This window comes from Oncorhynchus gorbuscha, linkage group LG15, assembly GCF_021184085.1.
Source record: "Oncorhynchus gorbuscha isolate QuinsamMale2020 ecotype Even-year linkage group LG15, OgorEven_v1.0, whole genome shotgun sequence".
Taxonomy (NCBI): Eukaryota; Metazoa; Chordata; class Actinopteri; order Salmoniformes; family Salmonidae; genus Oncorhynchus; species Oncorhynchus gorbuscha.
Genome location: NC_060187.1, coordinates 31,414,490 through 31,434,707, shown reverse-complemented (window position 1 = coordinate 31,434,707; position 20,218 = coordinate 31,414,490). Strand labels below are relative to the sequence as shown.

General features: G+C 42.6%; 1 protein-coding gene across 5 annotated transcripts in view; it reads left to right on the top strand.

Moving 5' to 3' along the window:
- ect2 (epithelial cell transforming 2) overlaps positions 1-20,218 on the top strand; it is a 35,029-nt gene that overhangs the window by 4,624 nt on the left and 10,187 nt on the right. For all 5 annotated transcript variants that reach the window (XM_046300774.1, XM_046300775.1, XM_046300773.1 and 2 more), the window contains 14 exons: positions 2,231-2,304; positions 2,890-3,020; positions 3,203-3,318; positions 3,697-3,759; positions 4,204-4,429; positions 5,386-5,510; positions 6,629-6,748; positions 6,970-7,038; positions 7,119-7,229; positions 7,430-7,526; positions 8,439-8,520; positions 8,658-8,736; positions 16,719-16,838; positions 17,954-18,092. In XM_046300774.1, coding sequence (XP_046156730.1) covers positions 2,231-2,304; positions 2,890-3,020; positions 3,203-3,318; positions 3,697-3,759; positions 4,204-4,429; positions 5,386-5,510; positions 6,629-6,748; positions 6,970-7,038; positions 7,119-7,229; positions 7,430-7,526; positions 8,439-8,520; positions 8,658-8,736; positions 16,719-16,838; positions 17,954-18,092 — 1,552 coding nt within the window. The remainder of the gene's footprint in view (positions 1-2,230; positions 2,305-2,889; positions 3,021-3,202; positions 3,319-3,696; positions 3,760-4,203; positions 4,430-5,385; positions 5,511-6,628; positions 6,749-6,969; positions 7,039-7,118; positions 7,230-7,429; positions 7,527-8,438; positions 8,521-8,657; positions 8,737-16,718; positions 16,839-17,953; positions 18,093-20,218) is intronic.

The following is a 20,218-nucleotide window of genomic DNA, read 5'->3' as shown; positions in this document are numbered from 1 at the left end:
ATATGATTTAGTTGTGATTTTGTGCCACCAATTTTTCCTTACTTTCAACTGAAGATCTTCAAACTTAGTTTAAACTGTGCTGTTGAACTATCAAAACACGCGGCGTGCTAATACACTCCCTCATTGGTTCTTTTAAGATGTGTTTTTGATAGATTCTCCTCAGGGAGTCACTCTTAACTCTGGATTATTTTGTTCATTACATGACATTTCACTTGCTGACTGTGAAATTGTTATTTTTATTGATTCTCTGTAGTTCTGTTTGCTTTTCTCTACACCCCATCCTTTTCTGAATTGAATTCTTAACTAGTTTCGTCATGTTTTGCTCCAGCACTTTAAACATGAAAAGTAGCTTTGTTCTCTTAACAGATGGACGGAGCTGTTTTACATCGCAAGGTGTCTTACTGTTTATCAAAGTACAAGAATGAGAGCGGTTTCAATACACATGCCGTTTTTCATCCTTAGCTTTGGAGAATAAACTTGTGACCTCTTACAGTACCTTGTGTGTGTATGTGTGTGTGTATATATATATATATATCACACACACAGCTCAAAAAAATAAAGGGAACACTTAAACAACACAATCTAACTCCAAGTCAATCACACTTCTGTGAAATCAAACTGTCCACTTAGGAAGCAACACTGATTGACAATAAATTTCACATACTGTTGTTCAAATGGAATAGACAACAGGTGGAAATTATAGGCATTTAGCAAGACACCCCCAATAAAGGAGTGGTTCTGCAGGTGGTGACCAGGCCACTTCTCAGTTCCTATGCTTCCTGGCTGATGTTTTGGTCACTTTTGAATGCTGGCGGTGCTTTCACTCTAGTGGTAGCATGAGACGGAGTCTACAACCCACACAAGTTGCTCAGGTAGTGCAGCTCATCCAGGATGGCACATCAATGCGGGCTGTGACAAGAAGGTTTGCTGTGTCTGTCAGCGTAGTGTCCAGAGCATGGCGGTGCTACCAGGAGACAGGCCAGTACATCAGGAGACGTGGAGCAGGCCGTAGGAGGGCAACCACTCAGCAGCAGGACCGCTACTTCCGCCTTTGTGCAAGGAGGAGCAGGAGAAGCACTGCCAGAGCCCTGCAAAATGACCTCCAGCAGGCCACCAATGTGCATGTATCTGCTCAAACGGTCAGAAACAGACTCCATGAGGGTGGTATGAGGGCCCGACGTCCACAGGTGGGGGTTGTGCTTACAACCCAACACCGTGTAGGACGTTTGGCATTTGCCAGAGAACACCAAGATTGGCAAATTCAGCACTGGCCCCCTGTGCTCTTCACAGATGAAAGCGGGTTCACACTGAGCACGTGACAGAGTCTGCAGACGCCGTGGAGAAGGTTATGCTGCCTGCAACATCCTCCAGCATGACCGGTTTGGTGGTGGGTCAGTCATGGTGTGGGGTGGCATTTCTTTGGGGGGCTGCACAGCCCTCCATGTGTTCGCCAGAGGTAGCCTGACTGCCACTAGGTACTGAGATGAGCTCCTCAGACCCCTTGTGAGACCATATGCTGGTGCTGTTGGCCCTGGGTTCCGCCTAATGCAAGACAATGCTGGACCTCATGTGGCTGGAGTGTGTCTGCAGATCCTGCAAGAGGAAGGCATTGATGCTATGGACTCTCCCGCCCGTTCCCCAGACCTGAAACCAATTGAGCACATCTGGGACATGTCTCGCTCCATCCACCAACGCCACGTTGCACCACAGACTGTCCAGGAATTGGCGGATGCTTTAGTCCAGGTCTGGGAGGAGATCCCTCAGGAGACCATCTGCCACCTCATCAGGAGCATTCCCAGGCATTGTAGGGAGGTCATAGAGGCACGTGGAGGCCACACACACTACTGAGCCTCATTTTGACTTGTTTTAAGGACATTACATCAAAGTTGGATCAGCCTGTAGTGTGGTTTTTCACTTTAATTTTGAGTGTGACTCCAAATCCAGACCTCCATGGGTTGATAAATTAGATTTCCATTGATAATTATTGTATGATTTTGTTGTCGGCACATTCAACTATGTAAAGAAAAAAGTATTTAAGAATATTTCATTCATTTAGATCTAGGATGTGTTATTTTAGTGTTCCCTTCATTTTTTTGAGCAGTGTATATATTTATTTACACACCCATAACCACCCTGTGCTGCGGTTAATGTTACAGCGGCCAGTAACCTCAATACACATTTCTAAACAATCAATCATTCTCCTAATGTGACGTGTACCTGTCTCTTGTAGCTTGCTGTGTGTATGGGCACGCCCATCCTCACCCCAACATGGATCCATAAGGCCTGGGAGCATAGAGATGATGTGTAAGTACCTCCTCATGCTCATGGACTTGATTGTGCTCTTCACATTCATGTTTCTACATCAACTTACACTATTGTATACAAAACATTAGGAACACCTTCATTGGCTGTGCAAGTGTTGGTAGCGTTCCACGGGGAAGCTGACCCATGTTGACTTCATTGCTTCCGACAGTTGTGACAGGTTGGCTAGATGTCCTTTGGGTGGTGGACAATTCTTGATACACACAGGAAACTGTTGAGTGTTAACCCAGCAGCGTTGCTGTTCTTGACACAGACCGGTGCGCCTGGCACCTACTAACATGCCCAGTTTGAAGGCACTTGCATCTTTTGTCTTGCCCGTTCACCCTCTGAATGGCACATACACAATCCATGCCTCAATTGTCTCAAAGTTTAAAAACTCTTATTTAACCTATCTCCTCCCCTTCATCTTCACTGATTTTAAAGTGGATTTAACAAGTAACATCAATAAGGGATCATAGCTTTCACATGGATTCACTTGGTCAGTCTGTCATGGAAAAGGCAGGTGTTCTTAATGTTTTGTGTACTCAGTGTACATGCATAGGTTCTGACAACCATCTGTTCCTACAGTAAGTTCCATGCTGGAGATGAAGAGTTCCGCACAGAGTTCAAAGTTCCCCCCTTTCAAGACTGTGCACTGAGCTTCCTGGGCTTCTCAGACGAAGATAAGACCAACATGGAGGAAAGGACAGTCAAACATGGTATTGGCCTGAGATCTTGCTGATTCGTTAGACCATTTCAATATTTTTTTAATTCTTTGATTTGTTATGTCTAGTCTTTACAAAAGCTGCTCTGCATGCACATGTTCCTCTTCAATAGTGTTTTATTTTTCTGGAGTCCTTTTGGAGTTTCTAAAACCTTAATCCTAATGTGTTTCTCCTAGGCGGCAGCTTCTTGGAGGTTGGAGATGAGAAGTGCACTCACATGGTGGTGGAGGAAAACTCTGTCAAGGAGCTGCCATTCGTCCCGTCAAAGAGACTTTATGTTGTCAAACAGGAGGTGAGCACTTCAATGTGGGAGATGTCAGCTTACATCACTGAACCGGGGGGGGAGGCAGACAAACATAAAAAACAGCAACATATGAACAGTTTGTCTGACTGAAGCATACTACCTGAAATTCAGGCATTTATGCACCTCAAATTAATGCGTTTTTCTAATACGTTGGCACTGTTGAGTCTTGGAAAATAAGAATTGTTATTTTTCTAAACAGTATGTAAAATAAGTATTTCTATTCAATGTGTTTAGTTGTATTGATATACGGACTTGGATGGATCAATATTTTATTTTCCTTTCGACAAGGCACGTAATTTGAACAGAGAGAGTCAACACTGGTGTTCCCTGCCTTGTATCAATACTCTGTTTCTTTGACTGTTCAAGTGGTTCTGGGGGAGCATACAGATGGATGCCAGAGCAGGGGAGTCCATGTACTTCTATGAGAAGGTAAGTTCTGTCTGAGTCAGTCCGATATATGCAGAAATCTCTACAGTGGAATGGACGCTGCTGATATTCTATACCTGTGTCGCACACATCCTCACGAGTCTCCCTCTGTGGTGCCAGTGAAGTGAGCTAGGAAAATTAAAAACACTTTGTCTCAACTCAGAATCAAATAGGCTCCACAAAAATAATTTAGTTGCTGTAATATAAAGTTTTTCTGCATTTTTCAAAGTCTCTCAGCATGTAGTCTTAAAAACCATCTTAACAGTTTTATCAAACTATTATATAAATCTGAGTATTCCCAATTGTAGTTGTGTAGATGTAATCCGTACACTTCCACATCACTGCTTTGCTTAATAAACTAGGTGAAATTATCAGGGTGGGGGTTTCGTCAAACTTGTTATCTCCATACAACTTCATCCGTCATGCCCATGTTTCTGCTACTCTCAGATGGACAGTCCTGTGATGAAGAAGGCTGTGTCCCTGCTGTCCCTCAACACACCCAACAGTAACCGGAAGAGGAGGCGTCTGAGGGACACTCTGGCCCAGCTCACCAAGGAGACGGAGATCTCCCCCTTCCCTCCCCCCCGCAAGAGGCCTTCTGCCGAGCACTCCCTGTCCATTGGTTCTCTGCTGGACATCTCCAACACCCCAGAGACCTGCAAGGCCCTGGCAGGTGAGAGGAGCCATAGTCACTCATAATCAGCCAGACGTCATGTCACAGTTCTCGGAACACTTTGACGATTGTTAATAAGCCCCTCTGTCCTCGTTAAAAGTTATTGCAGGCAAAAAGAGACAGGGTTTATAGCATAATTAGGGTCTCACGTCAGTTGTAATCAGGGCCCTGTCATAGACTGGGGACAGTCACTGCTGGTTGCAGAGGGAGGCAGGAAGAAGCAACATGCTCTGCTATTCTGTTTGAACCCCCCCCCCCCCCCCATGAGACTGAACACCCTGTCTTTCAGAGAACAGTGTAGAGCACAGCAGGCGTATGAGTGTATGTGCTGAGACCAGCAGGCAGAGGAGGATGAGGAGTGTCAGAGAGAGGAGTAGGGGGGCAGACCAAGAGTGGACCTTCCACTGCACTAGCACCCCTACCCCTCAGCAGGAGACCGGCACACTAGAGGGCCTCCCATGCCCCCAGCCGGCCCAGGCCACAGAGACTGAGGAGGCTTCATGGATGGACTCGTCCCAGGAGTCACACTATCTTAGCACATGCCAGGAGAAGACAGGTCACTCAGTTGAACTGTCACTGATGGAATCTGATTTTGCATTATATTAGAAACTGTATTATAAAAAAAAAAAATTGTCCTGTCTTGCTGATCAAAGAGGTACAAGAGGAAGAATAGTAGATTGTTAAAGTTCAGTGTTGATTTGAGGGTAAGATGATATGAAATACACTTGTTGCCTTCTCAAATGATTCTCTCTAGCTAAGACAAAAGCCCAACGCTTCCACAGAGTAGCTCTCACTTTGCATGTCAGACAAAATACTCTTATTTCCTCAACTATGAGACATACAGGAAGTCAAAAAGTACAGAAGTTCTGGATTGTGTATTGTCGAAGAAAACAACATGTTTTTCTCCACTGTCTCAATCAATATTCACTTCTTGACTCTCTCTGGCACTTTCCCAGAACACTCCCGGCCGTCGAAGAGCTCTACACCTGCTGTCCTGAAGCAGTCTGCAAGATGGCAGGTCTCCAAGGAGTTATACCAGACAGAGAGCAACTATGTGGATATTCTCACCACAGTCATGCAGGTTTGTTGTTGCTGCTGCTGTGGACATGGGTTCACATAACACCACCGGGGATGCTAGGGTCCTTATCAGGCTGTCCCACCGGTGCCTGAGTCCAGTGACCAGTGGGGGAGAAAATGAATAGGATTATGAGTGTCAGGACTGTCAGGAAGGAAGGCAGGCTCCCACTCACACCACACCACTCACTCTGTTGCTCATCGATCCAAGCCTCAGGCCTTTCCTTGTCTCATTGCTCCCACTTTGGCAGCTCTCCATCTCTCTGCTTGCTATAGCATTACTATGATACCAGTAGAATGGAATGTCCTCGCTCACTCTCTGGTTAAGCAAACATCACTATGCCAAAAATAATGTACCCATTCCTTAGCTCACTCACACCTAAGTCACCTGTGCTCACTTTCACCCACGCCTGGTCACCCACCACCAGTCTTATGAAGTAACCAGTAGTATTATGTCCTCTGCCCCATGTCCACTACACCATGCAAGCTCAGATGAGACAGATGGCAATCTTCACATCAAATGGTCTTTAACACTGACTGCTGACAGGTCGACCTCATGTCCATTGCCTTCTGAAGTTCGCCGATAAGCTGATCTGCCAAGAGTGGGCTTGAATACTAATTTTCCATTATGATTCACACATGTTGGGCACTCGTTAAAATGTGTTTTTATTAGAACAAATTGTAATTAAAAGCCATTTAGAGCCTCTTTTTATACCTTTTACAGGGAAAGATGAATATAGCTTGGCTAGATCACATGAATTTTAATGGGATTAATTCCTGGTAGTTGATTAGATTAAAGACTTATTGTTTGGTTGTTTTCTAAGTCTTTAATTAGATGGGAAGGGAGGTTGGCTTGTTATATTTAATTCATACCTGCACTCTATAAATATTTTTCTCTTCCCCAATGCTGAAAATAGATTTAGTGTCTGTTTTTTTATGACATTCTGGTTGTAATATTCAGTCTGAAATCGTGAGGCCTTATCTAAACCACTTGTTTCACAGCCAGTTGGTTGACTTCTCCACCCATGCATAAGTCAATGGTATCTGTATTGGGGGGTGTGTGTATTGATTAAGGGAATAGATGGGATCTGGGCTGTGTCTCACCTGAAATGTCTATTCCTATAGTTGTTCAAACTCCCCCTGGAAAAGGAAGACCAAGTTGGAGGACCCATTTTGGCTCAGGAAGAAATCAAGACCATCTTTGGCAGCATCCCAGACATCTATGATGTACATACCAGGATAAAGGTAAGCACTTCTCTCCTGAAAATATCCAAAGTTTTTATTTATTTTTTACTAGGCAAGTCTGTTAAGAACCAATTCTTATTTACAATGACGGCCTACCCCGGCCAAACCTGGAGGACGCTGGGCCTATTGTGCTTCGCCCTAATGACCTGAACAAGAGTTCAGTCTGCCGTAGTCATATAAAGACCCTCTGTGTGTCTCTGCTTATTGGGTTGTTTTGACAGGCCGATCTGGAAGTGCTGGTTATGGACTGGTCTGAGGACAAGAGTGTCGGGGACATCATTCTCAAATACGTGAGTATAACAAGCCTTTGTTCTGACTATGTTGTATTTAGCCATTTTGGACATACTGACTGTTCCTTTCTCTCTGTCAGTCTAAAGACCTGGTGAAGGCTTACCCACCATTCGTCAACTTCTTTGAGATGAGCAAGGATACGATAGTCAGGTGTGAGAAGCAGAAGCCACGTTTCCATGCTTTCCTCAAGGTATGTGAGACCATACATTCGTGTATACATCCATGTGTGTGTGGGTTTTGAAGGTACCATATGCCTCATGTTGAAGATCATTCAGTTCTCATCTCTTTATGTGAAGTAAGCTTTGAGAAACTCTGAGCATGTTTATATGAGTAGTTTGCGACATCTGTCAGGTCTCCTCTCCTTCAACATTAGTGTTTTCTTGCCTCCAGATCAATCAGTCGAAGCCCGAGTGTGGGCGGCAGAAGCTGGTGGAGCTTCTGATTCGCCCCGTGCAGAGACTGCCAAGCGTTGCCCTCCTTCTCAACGGTAGACTACACCACACACACTGCTCACACTTGACAGCCACATGTTGAGCAACATGCTGCATATGTGCTATGATAGAAGTACTAATTGCAATGCATTCTCCTCAGCTGCAGTATGAAGAAGTGTTGCGTGGTACTCTTTAGATACTACAACATTAAAAACGGTTCAGTTGTAGTATTTCTGTTACTTCTATCAAATGTGTCATGTCGTAAACTGACTGAGCGGATCGTGCCTGTCAATTTGTCTGAATTCTATCAAGGCAGTACAAGACTTAGTTTGTTGTGCATGCAAAGGGGAGTCCGCTTTAAGGAAACGCGGGAAACACTTTGAAAGCACTTTTGTTGGCCCTTGTTAAAAAGACCAGCTTTCCATCACAACCTCATTTATTTTTCAACTCCTAAAAAAACTAGCGCCAACTGCACTTTTTTGAAACGGTATCAGCAAAGTGCTCCGCAATTCGATGTGACTGCATACGGGAGACCGGGGCTGAATTAAATTTGATGTCATTTTAAATGTAACCCGGATCAATTATAACAGGTAAGCAGGCCTACATTACATTTACTGTGTTGCACATTGTTTTGAGAAATGTAAGTCATCAATATGTTGCTCACTAAAAAGTTGTAACTAGTCTAGCCTTCCACCCCAAAATTCTCCCCGCTCTTTTTTTTGCCGTGGCATCGTTTTGGTATAGAGTATCGTGATACTAAACCTGGTATCGAATTCCAAATTCTGTTATCGTGACAACACTAGTATGAAGAGTGCTTGATTTGCAACTGAAGTGTCATAACGGAAAAATATGCTCCTCTCCTTTATCCACTGTTACAAATTTGTCCTTGTCATATCAGTTTGCCATTGACTTTTCATTATTCTATCAATTATGTATGTTATTGTCCATTGACCCCATCCATGCTGCAGATATTAAGAAGCACACTGCCGATGACAACCCTGACAAAATCACTTTGGAGAAGGCAATCGAATCACTCAAGGAAGTTATGACGTGAGTCAACTGTGCATTTCCTGCAATGCCTGAAGCATTTTATTGTAATGAAGTTGAAGCTTCATCCATTATCCCTCACATTTACATAAAATTATTGTAGTATCAGTTGGCTAAACTGAATGCATTTTATCCCCCAGTCATATAAACGAAGACAAGAGAAAGACCGAGGGACAGAAGCAGATCTTTGATGTTGTCTATGAAGTTGACGGCTGCCCTGTAAGTTTGTGTACTTCGTCACTAGAATGTGGCAGACTTTGTTGAGCCTTTAATCTGTAAATGGCTGTCCTTCAGCACACTAACGGCCAGGCCTCTCCCTACGCGTTCAGGCTGATACCCATATTTCAAATTTCCCTGGGATGCATTTTCCGCACTGTTCAATGCATATGTTTATCTTGTAATGCATGGCTTATTGTGCATGTTTCAAGCTACATTCTGGATATAATTCTTGTTGCGCTGTGTGTATAATGTGAACCAAACCATTCTTCTGTGTTCTGGTGTCCTGTTTTGAGGTGATCATAGTGGACTTGAGTTGGTACTAGAGGGAGTGAATTGGTACACCTCTGACTCTGAGCTGTGAGGATAGCTCTTATCTGGATTTGGTTAAGCAGAGCTAGGGCTGTGAGGGTGACTATATTAATGCCACATATCAAGTCATGACCGCTGTCAAATTCCACGCTACCGTTGGGTCACGGTAACTAGGTTTCTCCAAAACTGAGCTCTGATGCCACTGATGGTCATTAGTAGTCTACCAAACTTGCTAACTGTAAGTTACTAATGGCCGGTACTTAGGTCCCTCTAATCATTCTGACATCAATGCAAATCGAAAATCAAACCAAACACTTCATGAGAGCCCTGACATTTAGCGTTTGAGAGGAATAGGATCCTCTGTTGCGCTGTGAGAGCCAGCTCCTCATAGCTGGTTGATGCATGAAATGAAATCAGTGTTCCTATAAGCCCATTTTGCGCTACATTTTTACAGGCTATGCAATTGAGTGAGAACTGAGTTTTGTTGGCCTCTATTTAAAAGAGGATTCCATCTTTCCATAGGCAAGGCCTACTATATATTTGTTTCTCAAGTTTCCTAATATTAAGCTCTTTGCTTTGCATTACAATCGGAGTAGCCTACCTGGCTGGCATGAAAAGCGTCCTCCATTCGCTATTCAAGTGTATATAGATGACGTCTTTTTTTTTACCCAGCCCCTGTTCCGACAGGTGCATGAAAATGGTCAATTACCCTAAAAATAAATCGTTATATATACTAAATACTGTGAAAGACTAGATTCAATTCAAATGTATTTATATAGCCCTTCGTACATCAGCTGATATCTCAAAGTGCTGTACAGAAACCCAGCCTAAAACCCCAAACAGCAAGCAATGCAGGTGTAGAAGCACAGTGGCTAGGAAAAACTCCCTAGAAATGCCAAAACCTAGGAAGAAACCTAGAGGAACCAGGCTATGAGGGGTGGCCAGTCCTCTTCTGGCTGTGCCGGGTGGAGATAACATGGCCAAGATGTTCAAATGTTAATAAATTACTAGCATGGTCAAATAATAATAATCACAGGCGGAACAGTTGAAACTGGCGCAGCAGCACGGCCAGGTGGACTGGGGACAGAAAGGAGTCGTGTCAGGTTGTCCTGAGGCATGGTCCTAGGGCTCAGGTCCTCTGAGAGAAAGATAGAGCGAATTAGAGAGGGCATACTTAAATTCACACAGGACAACTGATAGGACAAGAGAAGTACTCCAGATATAACAAACTGACCCTATCCCCCCGACACATAAACTACTGCAGCGTAAATACTGGAGGCTGAGACAGGAGGGGTCAGGAGACACTGTGGCCCCGTCTGAGGACACCCCCAGACAGGGCCAAACAGGAAGGATATAACCCCACCCACTTCGCCAAAGCACAGCCCCCACACCACTAGAGGGATATCTTCAACTACCAACTTACCATCCTGAGACAAGGCCGAGTATAGCCCACAAAGATTAAATTGAGAATAGTCTGATGGGGTGAGAATATTATCACTTGTGAATGATGCCCAGCATGTGCAGTCTAAGGCTAGAAACGGCTAATTTTTGCGAATTTTCCAATCATAGTTGCGTGCGTCTTGTAGCCTTGCCCATAGGCCAATGTGTTTTTGATAAGGTTTGTATCACAACTAAAGTCGCCAAATAACTGCAAACGTAGCCTAAAGGCCCAAGACCCCTGGAACACGGTTGGATAGCCCATATATACAGTGGGGAGAACAAGTATTTGATACACTGCCGATTTTGCAGGTTTTTCTACTTACAAAGCATGTAGAGGTCTGTATTTTTTGAAATCATAGGTACACTTCAACCGTGAGAGACGGAATCTAAAACAAAAATCCAGATAATCACATTGTATGATCTTTAAGTAATTAATTCACATTTTATTGCATGACATAAGTATTTGATCACCTACCAACCAGTAAGAATTCCAGCTCTCACAGACCTGTTAGTTTTTCTTTAAGAAGCACACCTGTTCTCCACTCATTACCTGTATTAACTGCACCTGTTTGAACTCATTACCTGTATAAAAGACACCTGTCCACACACTCAATCAAACAGACTCCAACCTCTCCACAATGGCCAAGACCAGAGAGCTGTGTAAGGACATCAGGGGTAACATTGTAGACCTGCACAAGGCTGGGATGGGCTACAGGACAATAGGCAAGCAGCTTGGTGAGAAGGCAACAACTGTTGGCGCAATTATTAGAAAATGGAAGAAGTTCAAGATGACGGTCAATCACCCTCAGTCTAGGGCCCCATGCAAGATCTCACCTCGTGGGGCATCAATGATCACGAAGGTGAGGGATCAGCCCAGAACTACACGGCAGGACCTGGTCAATGACCTGAAGAGAGCGGGACCACAGTCTCAAAGAAAACCATTAGTAACCCACTACGCCGTCATCGATTAAAATCCTGCAGCGCACGCAAAGTCCCCCTGCTCAAGCCAGCGTATGTCCAGGCCCGTCTGAAGTTTGCCAATGACCATCTGGATGATCCAGAGGAGGAATGGGAGAAGGTCATGTGCTCTGATGAGACAAAAATATAACTTTTTGGTCTAAACTCCACTCGCCGTGTTTGGAGGAAGAAGGATGAGTACAACCCCAAGAACACCATCCCAACTGTGAAGCATGGAGGTGGAAACATCATTCTTTGGGGATGCTCTTCTGCAAAGGGGACAGGAGGACTGCACCGTATTGAGGGGAGGATGGATGGGGCCATGTATCGTGAGATCTTGGCCAACAACCTCCTTCCCTCAGTAAGAGCATTGAAGATGAGTCGTGGCTGGGTCTTCCAGCATGACAACGACCCAAAACACACAGCCAGGGCAACTAAGGAGTGGCTCCGTAAGAAGCATCTCAAGGTCCTGGAGTGGCCTAGCCAGTCTCCAGACCTGAACCAAATAGAAAATCTTTGGAGGGTGCTGAAAGTCCGTATTGCCCAGCGACAACCCCGAAACCTGAAGGATCTGGAGAAGGTCTGTATGGAGGAGTGGGCCAAAATCCCTGCTGCAGTGTGCATACCTGGTCAAGAACTACAGGAAACATATGATCTCTGTAATTGCAAACAGGTTTCTGTACCAAATATTAAGTTCTGCTTTTCTGATGTATCAAATAGTTATGTAATGCAATAAAATGCAAATTAATTACTTAAATCATACAATGTGATTTTCTAGATTTTTGTTTTAGATTCAGTCTCTCAGTTGAAGTGCATCTATGATAAAAAAAAAATAGACCTCTACATGCTTTGTAAGTAGGAAACACTGCCGATTTTGCAGGTTATCAAATACTTGTTCTCCCCACTGTATGTAGCCTACAGAGCATTGTCAAACATGATCTTATAAACCCAGTCTTTGCGCAATCGATTTGCGATTGGCAATAGCATTGTGAATGAGACTGATTAAGTGTGTGCAGCCTGTGCAAGAAACGGAGCAGAGTGCTTGCCTTTCATGCCACTTTTAAAAAATCATTACTTGCATCCTTGGAATGTATTAGAAATCAAAACCTATAGCCTAACATTTGTACCACAATTAAAGTTACATGAATAACTCTAAATTAAACATATAGGAGGACCTACTGCTTTGTTAAACGTTCAACACGGAATAGCCGCATGTGCGCACTTTTTAAAATGTTTATTTTATTTTATTCAGCTATGTTCAATTGTGTTCTTACTTTAAAATAATGCCACAGTAATTAAAAGCAAATCTTGCATAGCCAGATCAGAGCCTAACATAAAGACGACTCAAAATATGCTATTCTGTCTTCTGAAATAGGCTACATTTTCTTCATATCATGTTTCTTTAGACCAGTCTAATAGACAGCATGAGCTGGTGCACACCCAGAGAAAGTTATTTATTGTGGAGGTGCTGACTAACAGCAAAATTAACTGGAAGCTATAAAAATATTTGCACACACTATATATACACTACCGGTCAAAAGTTTTAGAACACCAACTCATTCAAGGGTTTTTCTTTATTTTGACTATTTTCTACATTGTAGAATAAAAGTGAAGACATCAAAACTATGAAATAACACATGGAATCATGTAGTAACCAAGAAGGTGTTAAACAAATCAAAATATGTTTCAAATAGCCACACTTTGCCTTGACAGCTTTGCATTACTCTTGGCATTCTCAACCAGCTTCATGAGGTAGTCCTCTGGAATTCATTTCAATTAACAGGTGTGCCTAAAGTTCATATTTGGGATTTCTTTCCTTAATGCGTTTGAGAAAATAATTTGTTTTGTGACAAGTTAGGGGGTATAAGGACTTGGTCTTTTATTTGGTAAAAGAACAAGTCCATATTATGGCAAGAACAACTCAAATAAGCAAATAAATGACACTCCATTACTTTAAGACCTGAAGGTCAGTCAAGACGGAAAATGTCAACAACTTTGAACATTTCTGCAAGTGTAGTCGCAACAACCATCAAGCTCAGTGAAGAAACGGGCTCTCACGAGCACCGCCACAGGAATGGAAGACCCAGAGTTGCCTCGGCTGCAGAGGATAAGTTCATTAGTTACCAGCCTCAGAAATTGCAGCCCAAATAAATGCTTCACAGAGTTCAAGTAACTGACACATCTCAACATCAACAGTTCAGAGGAGACTGTGTGAATCAGGCCTTCATGGTTGAATTGCTGCAACAAAACCACTACTAAAGGACACCAATAAGAAGAAGAGACTTGCTTTTGCCAAGAAACACGAGCAATGGACATTAGACCGGTGGAAATTTGTCCTTCGGTCTGATGAGTCCAAATTTGAGATTTTTGGTTCCAATCTTTGTGAGATGTGTGTGAACGGATGATCTCTGCATGTGTAGGTCCCACCGTGAAGCATGGAGGTGTGGTGATGATTTGGGGGTGCTTTGCTAGTGACACTGTCTTCGACTTTAGAATTCAAGGCACACAACCAACATGGCTACCATAGCGTTCTGCAGCCATACTCCATCCCACCTGTTTTGAGCTTAGTGGGACTATCATTTGTTTTTCAACAGGACAATGACCTAACACACCTCCAGGCTGTGTATGGGCTATTTTACCAGAAGGAGAGTGATGGAGTGCTGCATCAGATGACCTGGCCTTCACAATCCACTGACCTCAACCCAATTTAGGTGGTTTAGGATGAGTCGGACCACAGAGTAAAGGAAAAGCAGCCAACAAGTGCTCAGCGACTGTTGGAAAAGCATTCCAGCTGAAGCTGGTTGAGAGAATGCTAAGAGTTTGCAAAGTTGTCAAGACAAAAGGTGGCTTTTTGAAGAATCTCAAATGTAAAATACATTTTGATTTAACTTATTTTTTTTTGACCTGTCTAAAGAAATAATGGATTTACTGTGATGGTGTAGGCTATATATTAAATTATTAGGATTTTTCAAATGTAGATGTTCCCAAGGTTCACCTCAGTGGATTGAAGGCTATACGTGGAAGCCGGCGGCGCTTAACTTAAGTTAATTAACGGTCAATTACCGTGAGACCAGCAGTTATTTGTATGACAATCATCGGCTGACAATTTTTTGACCGCCACAGCCCTAAGCAGAGCATCCAAATGAATAAGCAGTGAAATTACCAATCTTTTTAGATTTAGACCCATTTAATTACAATTATGGCCCTTTTAAAGATGGAATCTGCAGTCGCGGGGAACAGTGCCACCATTTTTGTTTCTATTGCAGAGCTGACACATGGTAAAAAATGCTTGCAGTACATATTGTGCTCTATTGCCCGTGCAATGGGAAAATGCGTTTTCGTTGACTGCAGTAACTTTGTTGTAATATCGCAAACAAATGTGGCAGTTTCACCACTAAGGATTCAAACTTTAAATGCGGCCTGTAATTGAATCATGAAGGTATCTCTGGTGATGTTTATTTATTTATTCACAAATGGCTGTTGGATGTCTTTGGTTGAGTGTAGAGGTCGACCGATTTATGTTTTTTCAACCAATTTATTGGAGGGCCAAAAAGTCTGCCGATTTTAAATATATAAAAAATAAATAAAGTTTTATATATATATATATATATATATATATATATATATATATATATACAACAATGCTGAACGGACACTTATTTTAACAATATAATAAATCAATAAAAATCCATTTAGCCTGAAATAAATAATGAAACCTGTTCAATTTGGTTTAAATAATGCAAAAACAAAGTGTTGGAGAAGTAAAAGTGCAATATGTGCCATGTAAGAAAGCTAACGTTTGAGTTCCTTGCTCAGAACATGAGAACATATGAAAGTTGGTGGTTCCTTTTTAACATGAGACATCAATATTCCAAGGTAAGAGGTTTTAGGTTATCGTTAATATAGTATTTATAGGACTATTTCTCTCTCTACCATTTGTATTTCCTATAGCTTTGACTATTGGATGTTCTTATAGGCACTTTAGTATTGCCAGTGTAACAGTATAGCTTCTGTCCCTCTCCTCCCTGGGCTCGAACCAGGAACACAACGACAACAGCCACCCTCGAAGCAGCGTTACCCATGCAGAGCAAGGGGAATAACTACTCCAAGTCTCAGAGCGAGTGACGTTTGAAACGCTATTAGCGCGCACCCCGCTAACTAGCTAACCATTTCACATCGGTTACACCAGCCATTAGGCTGATAGGCTTGAAGTCATAAACAGCAGAGCTGCTGGCAAAACGCACAAATGTGCTATTTGAATGAATGCTTACGAGCCTGCTGCTGCCTACCATCGCTCAGTCAGACTGCTCTATCAAATCATAGACTTAGTTATAACATAACACACAGAAATACGAGCCTTTGGTCATTAATATGGTTGAATCCGGAAACTATCATTTAGAAAACAAAACGTTTATTTCAGTGAAATACGGATCTGTTCGGTATTTTATCTAACGGGTGGCATAAGTCTAAATATTCCTGTTACATTGCACAACCTTCAATGTTATGTCATAATTATGTAAAATTCTGGCAAATTAGTTCGCAATGAGCCAGGCGGCCCAAACGGTTGCATATACCCTCACTCTGCGTGCAATGAACGCAAGAGAAGTGACACAATTTCACCTGGTTAATATTGCCTGCTAACCTGGATTTCTTTTAGCTAAATATGCAGGTTTAAAAAATATATACTTCTGTGTATTGATTTTAAGGAAGGCATTGGTGTTTATGGTTAGGTAGAGTCGTCCAATGATTGTGCTTTTTTTCTCAAATGCGCTTTTGTTAAATCATCCCACAGCGTTGTATCAATTATATGCAACGCAGGACACGCTAGATAAACTAGTAATATCATCAACCATGCGTAGTTATAACTAGTGATTATGATTAAGTTTAATGCTAGCTAGCAACTTACCTTGGCTTCTACTGCACGTAACAGGCAGTCTCCTTGTGGAGTGCAACGAGAGGCAGGTGGTTATAGTGTTGGACTAGTCAACTGTAAGGTTGCAAGATTGGATCCCCATAGCAGACAAGGTGAAAATCTGTCGTTCTGCCCCTGAACAAGGCAGTTAACCCACCGTTCCTAGGCCGTCATTGAAAATAAGAATGTGTTCTTAACTGACTTGCCTAGTTAAATAAAGGTCTAGCATTTTCAAAATCGGCGCCCAAAAATACAGATTTCCGATTTACGAAAACTTGAAATCGGCCCTAATTAATCGGCTATTCCGATTAATCGGTCGACCTCTAGTTGAGTGTGATATTCATCCTTTCTTTTCTCTCTTTAGGCCAACCTGCTCTCGTCCCATCGCAGCCTGGTCCACAGGGTGGAGACCATCGCCTTGGGAGACAAACCCTGTGACCGAGGTGAAAGTGTCACACTCTTTCTCTTCAATGACTGTCTCGAGGTAACGCCCACATCAATTAAATAATACCAAAAGTGCAAACCCTCCCATCTGGCACGCCAGACGGGCTCAATGAAATACTGAACATATTTGAAAGGGGGAAAAAAACCTACCATTTGAACTTTGGTCTTGACCACATGCCACCTTATTGTGACATGGCTTTAAATTGTACAACTTTACAGTACACCTCAAAAGCTCTCCCAAGTTAACACCATCGCTCATTTTCACTATCTTGCCATACCAGCTACTCCCCTTGTCGTCCTCTCACCCTCCGCCTCATTATGAAATCTTTGGAATTTGAAATGCTTAAATGGAGATTGTTGGAGGGGGGAAAAGTGAATTATTTATCGATGTGCGATATATCGTTGCTGACAGTTTCTTATCGCTCTCCTAATTAGTGAAGTGTTACATTAGTATGGGGGTGAGCAATCAAACCCAGAATGGGTGAGGCGTCCTGATTCAGGAGAGTCAGAGCGGCCTGGTAATGAGGATGGGGAGAGCAGGGGCTGCACTCTTGAATTATTCATAGATTAACTCCTCTGTATTCAGATCTCCACTCCTCTCTGCCCGATAGATATCACCCTGCCTTCATGGGACATATGCAAACCTCTGCCCTGGCCCCCACACCGGCCATTGAAACGCATGCTAATGACTGGGACCTTTTGCCTTGTATAAGAGGCCCTATTGATTTGTCACAGCATAACCTCTATCACCCCTCCCCCTGAGGGGACACATACTTCAGATATGAAGTATGTAGTAAAGATAAGTTTTTGTTATTTGTCAAAGATTATATTATAAAAATCACCAAAATAAAAGCTAGACAGGGACATTTTAAATTCTAAAAACAATGAATTCAGTAGTTGATTTTATGTTTGAGTAAAAAACAAATCATGGAAACATTTTAACGAACAGCGTGCAATTAGCTTTAAATGTGTCTTGACTTCATGGAGAAATGTGTAGAATTGCAAGAAATTGCCTTAACATTTAAAAAAATCTCTCAACATCGCCAAGACGGGGGACTCTAAAAGTTTCTCAAATTCAAATTGGCCGACTGCACCCATTGCCACACCCACCCCCTAAGCCACTTTTTGATTCAGAATTGTTGTTTGTATTTGCAGATTGCCAGGAAGAGACATAAGGTGATCAGCACATTCAGGAGTCCTCTGGGCCAGATGCGGCCTGCAGCCCAACTCAAACACATCACCCTCATGCCTCTGTCCCAGATCAGGAGGGTCTTGGACCTGCAGGATACAGAGGGTGAGTGAGCCCCAGCTCCTGGCATGTTCTCTCCGGAACTACGTAACAGACAGTACTTAACCCCCTTGATACGATGTCCGCGCCCCCGCATAAGTCTAATTAGCATAATAATAATAATACAAAACCTAAAAAATCGGTCAGTTTAAGCTATACATGTTTTTTTGGATCTGCGGTGAAAGGTCAGAGCTAGAGCGGTGTTTGTCAGACTGAGATCTAAAATCGATCTTCTCACAAAATCGTCTCACAAACTGGTTTTCCCTTCAAACTATTGTGACCCCTCTATGGAAAGATGACTCACGTACACGTTGGTTGTTTTGCTCTCGGACGCCCACAGTTCTCACAAGACTCATCTGAAGGTCCCCCAGTATCAGTTGAAAAAATGTATGGAAGTACTGTATACAGTGCGTTCTGAAAGTATTCAGATTTTTTCCCACATTACGTTACAGCCTTATTATAAAATGTATCCTTTTTCTTTTTTCTACCCCATAATGACAAATAAAAAATAAAAAAGTTTGCAAATGCATAAAAAATCTGCAACTATCTGCATGCAGTACCCCATAATGACAAAGCAAAAACAGGTTGTTAGAAATGTGATATTTCAGTTTTGTATGTAATAAATTAGCACATTTATGTAAGTTTTCAGACACTTTACTCAGTACTTTGTTGAAGCACTTTTTTGGCAGTGATTTCAGCCTCGCGTCTTCTTGGGTATGATGCTTCAAGCTTGGCACACCTGTATTTGTGGAGTTTTCCCCCATTTTTCTCTGCAGATCATCTCAAGCTCTGTCAGGTTGAATGGGGAGTGTCGCTGCACAGCAATTTTCAGGTCTCCAGAGATGTTCAAGTCCGGGCTCTGGCTGTGCGTTTAGAGTCGTCCTGTTGGAAGGTGAACCTTTTCCCAGTCTGAGGTCCTTAGTGCTCTGCTGTGATTTTGGCTCTGACATGCACTGTCAACTGTGGGACCTTTTTATATAGACTGGTGTACCTTTCCAAATAATGTCAAATCAATTGAATTTAGAAACACGTGGTAGAAACATCTCAAGGATGATCAATGGAAACCGGATGCACCTGAGCTCAATTTGGAATCTCATAGCAAAGGGTCTGATACTTATGTATATAAGGTATTTCAGTTTTGTATTTCATAATACATTTTCAGAATTTTATGGGATATTGTGTGCATATTGATTGATTGATTTGATTGGGGGTGGTATGTAATACATTTTTAGAATAAGGCTGTACCGTAACAAAAGTTGGGGAAGGGGTCTGAATACTTTCCGACTGCACCGTATATGGAGACTGTTAAGTGCCAGACATAAGGGGTTAAATACATGTCAAAATCATTGCAAATGTTCCCTGATCTTTCTTATCTCTCAGATTATAGGACAGACACTTCAGAACAAACTTCCTTTAGATCTTTTTTGGGGGGGGTGTTTATCTGTTCCATGTAGTGAATGTGTTATTCAATGTGTTTGTATGGGCTTATACTGTAGCACTAAGCCCCCCCCCCCAATAAAAAGAAGATATACATATACATCTCTCACAATTTCTAACAGATGCCTCAAGTCCTCAACGGGCAGCTTCATTAAATAGTACCCGCAAAACACCACTCTCAACGTCAACAGTGAAGAGGCGACTCCACGATGCTGGTCTTCTAGGCAGAGTTCCTCTGTCCAGTGTCTGTTCTTTTGCCCAATCTTAATATTTTTATTTGCCGGTCTGAGAGATGTCTTTTTCTTTTGCAACTCTGCCTAGGAAGGCCAGCATCCCCGAGTCGCCTCTTCACTGTTGACGTTGAGACTGGTGTTTTGCGGGTACTATTTAATGAAGCTGCCAGTTGAAGACTTGTGAGGCGCCTGTTTCTCAAACTAGACATTCTAATGTACTTGTCCTCTTGCTCAGTTGTGCACCAGGGCTTCCCACTCCTCTCTCTATTCTGGTTAGAACCAGTTTGCGCTGTTCTGTGAAGGGAGTAGTACACAGCATTGTACGAGATCTTCAGTTTCATGGCAATTTCTCGCATGGAATAGCCTTCATTTCCCAGAACAAGAATAGACTGACGAGTTTCAGAAGAAAGTTATTTGTTTCTGGCCATGTAGATATTCCATAAAAAATCAGGCGTTTCCAGC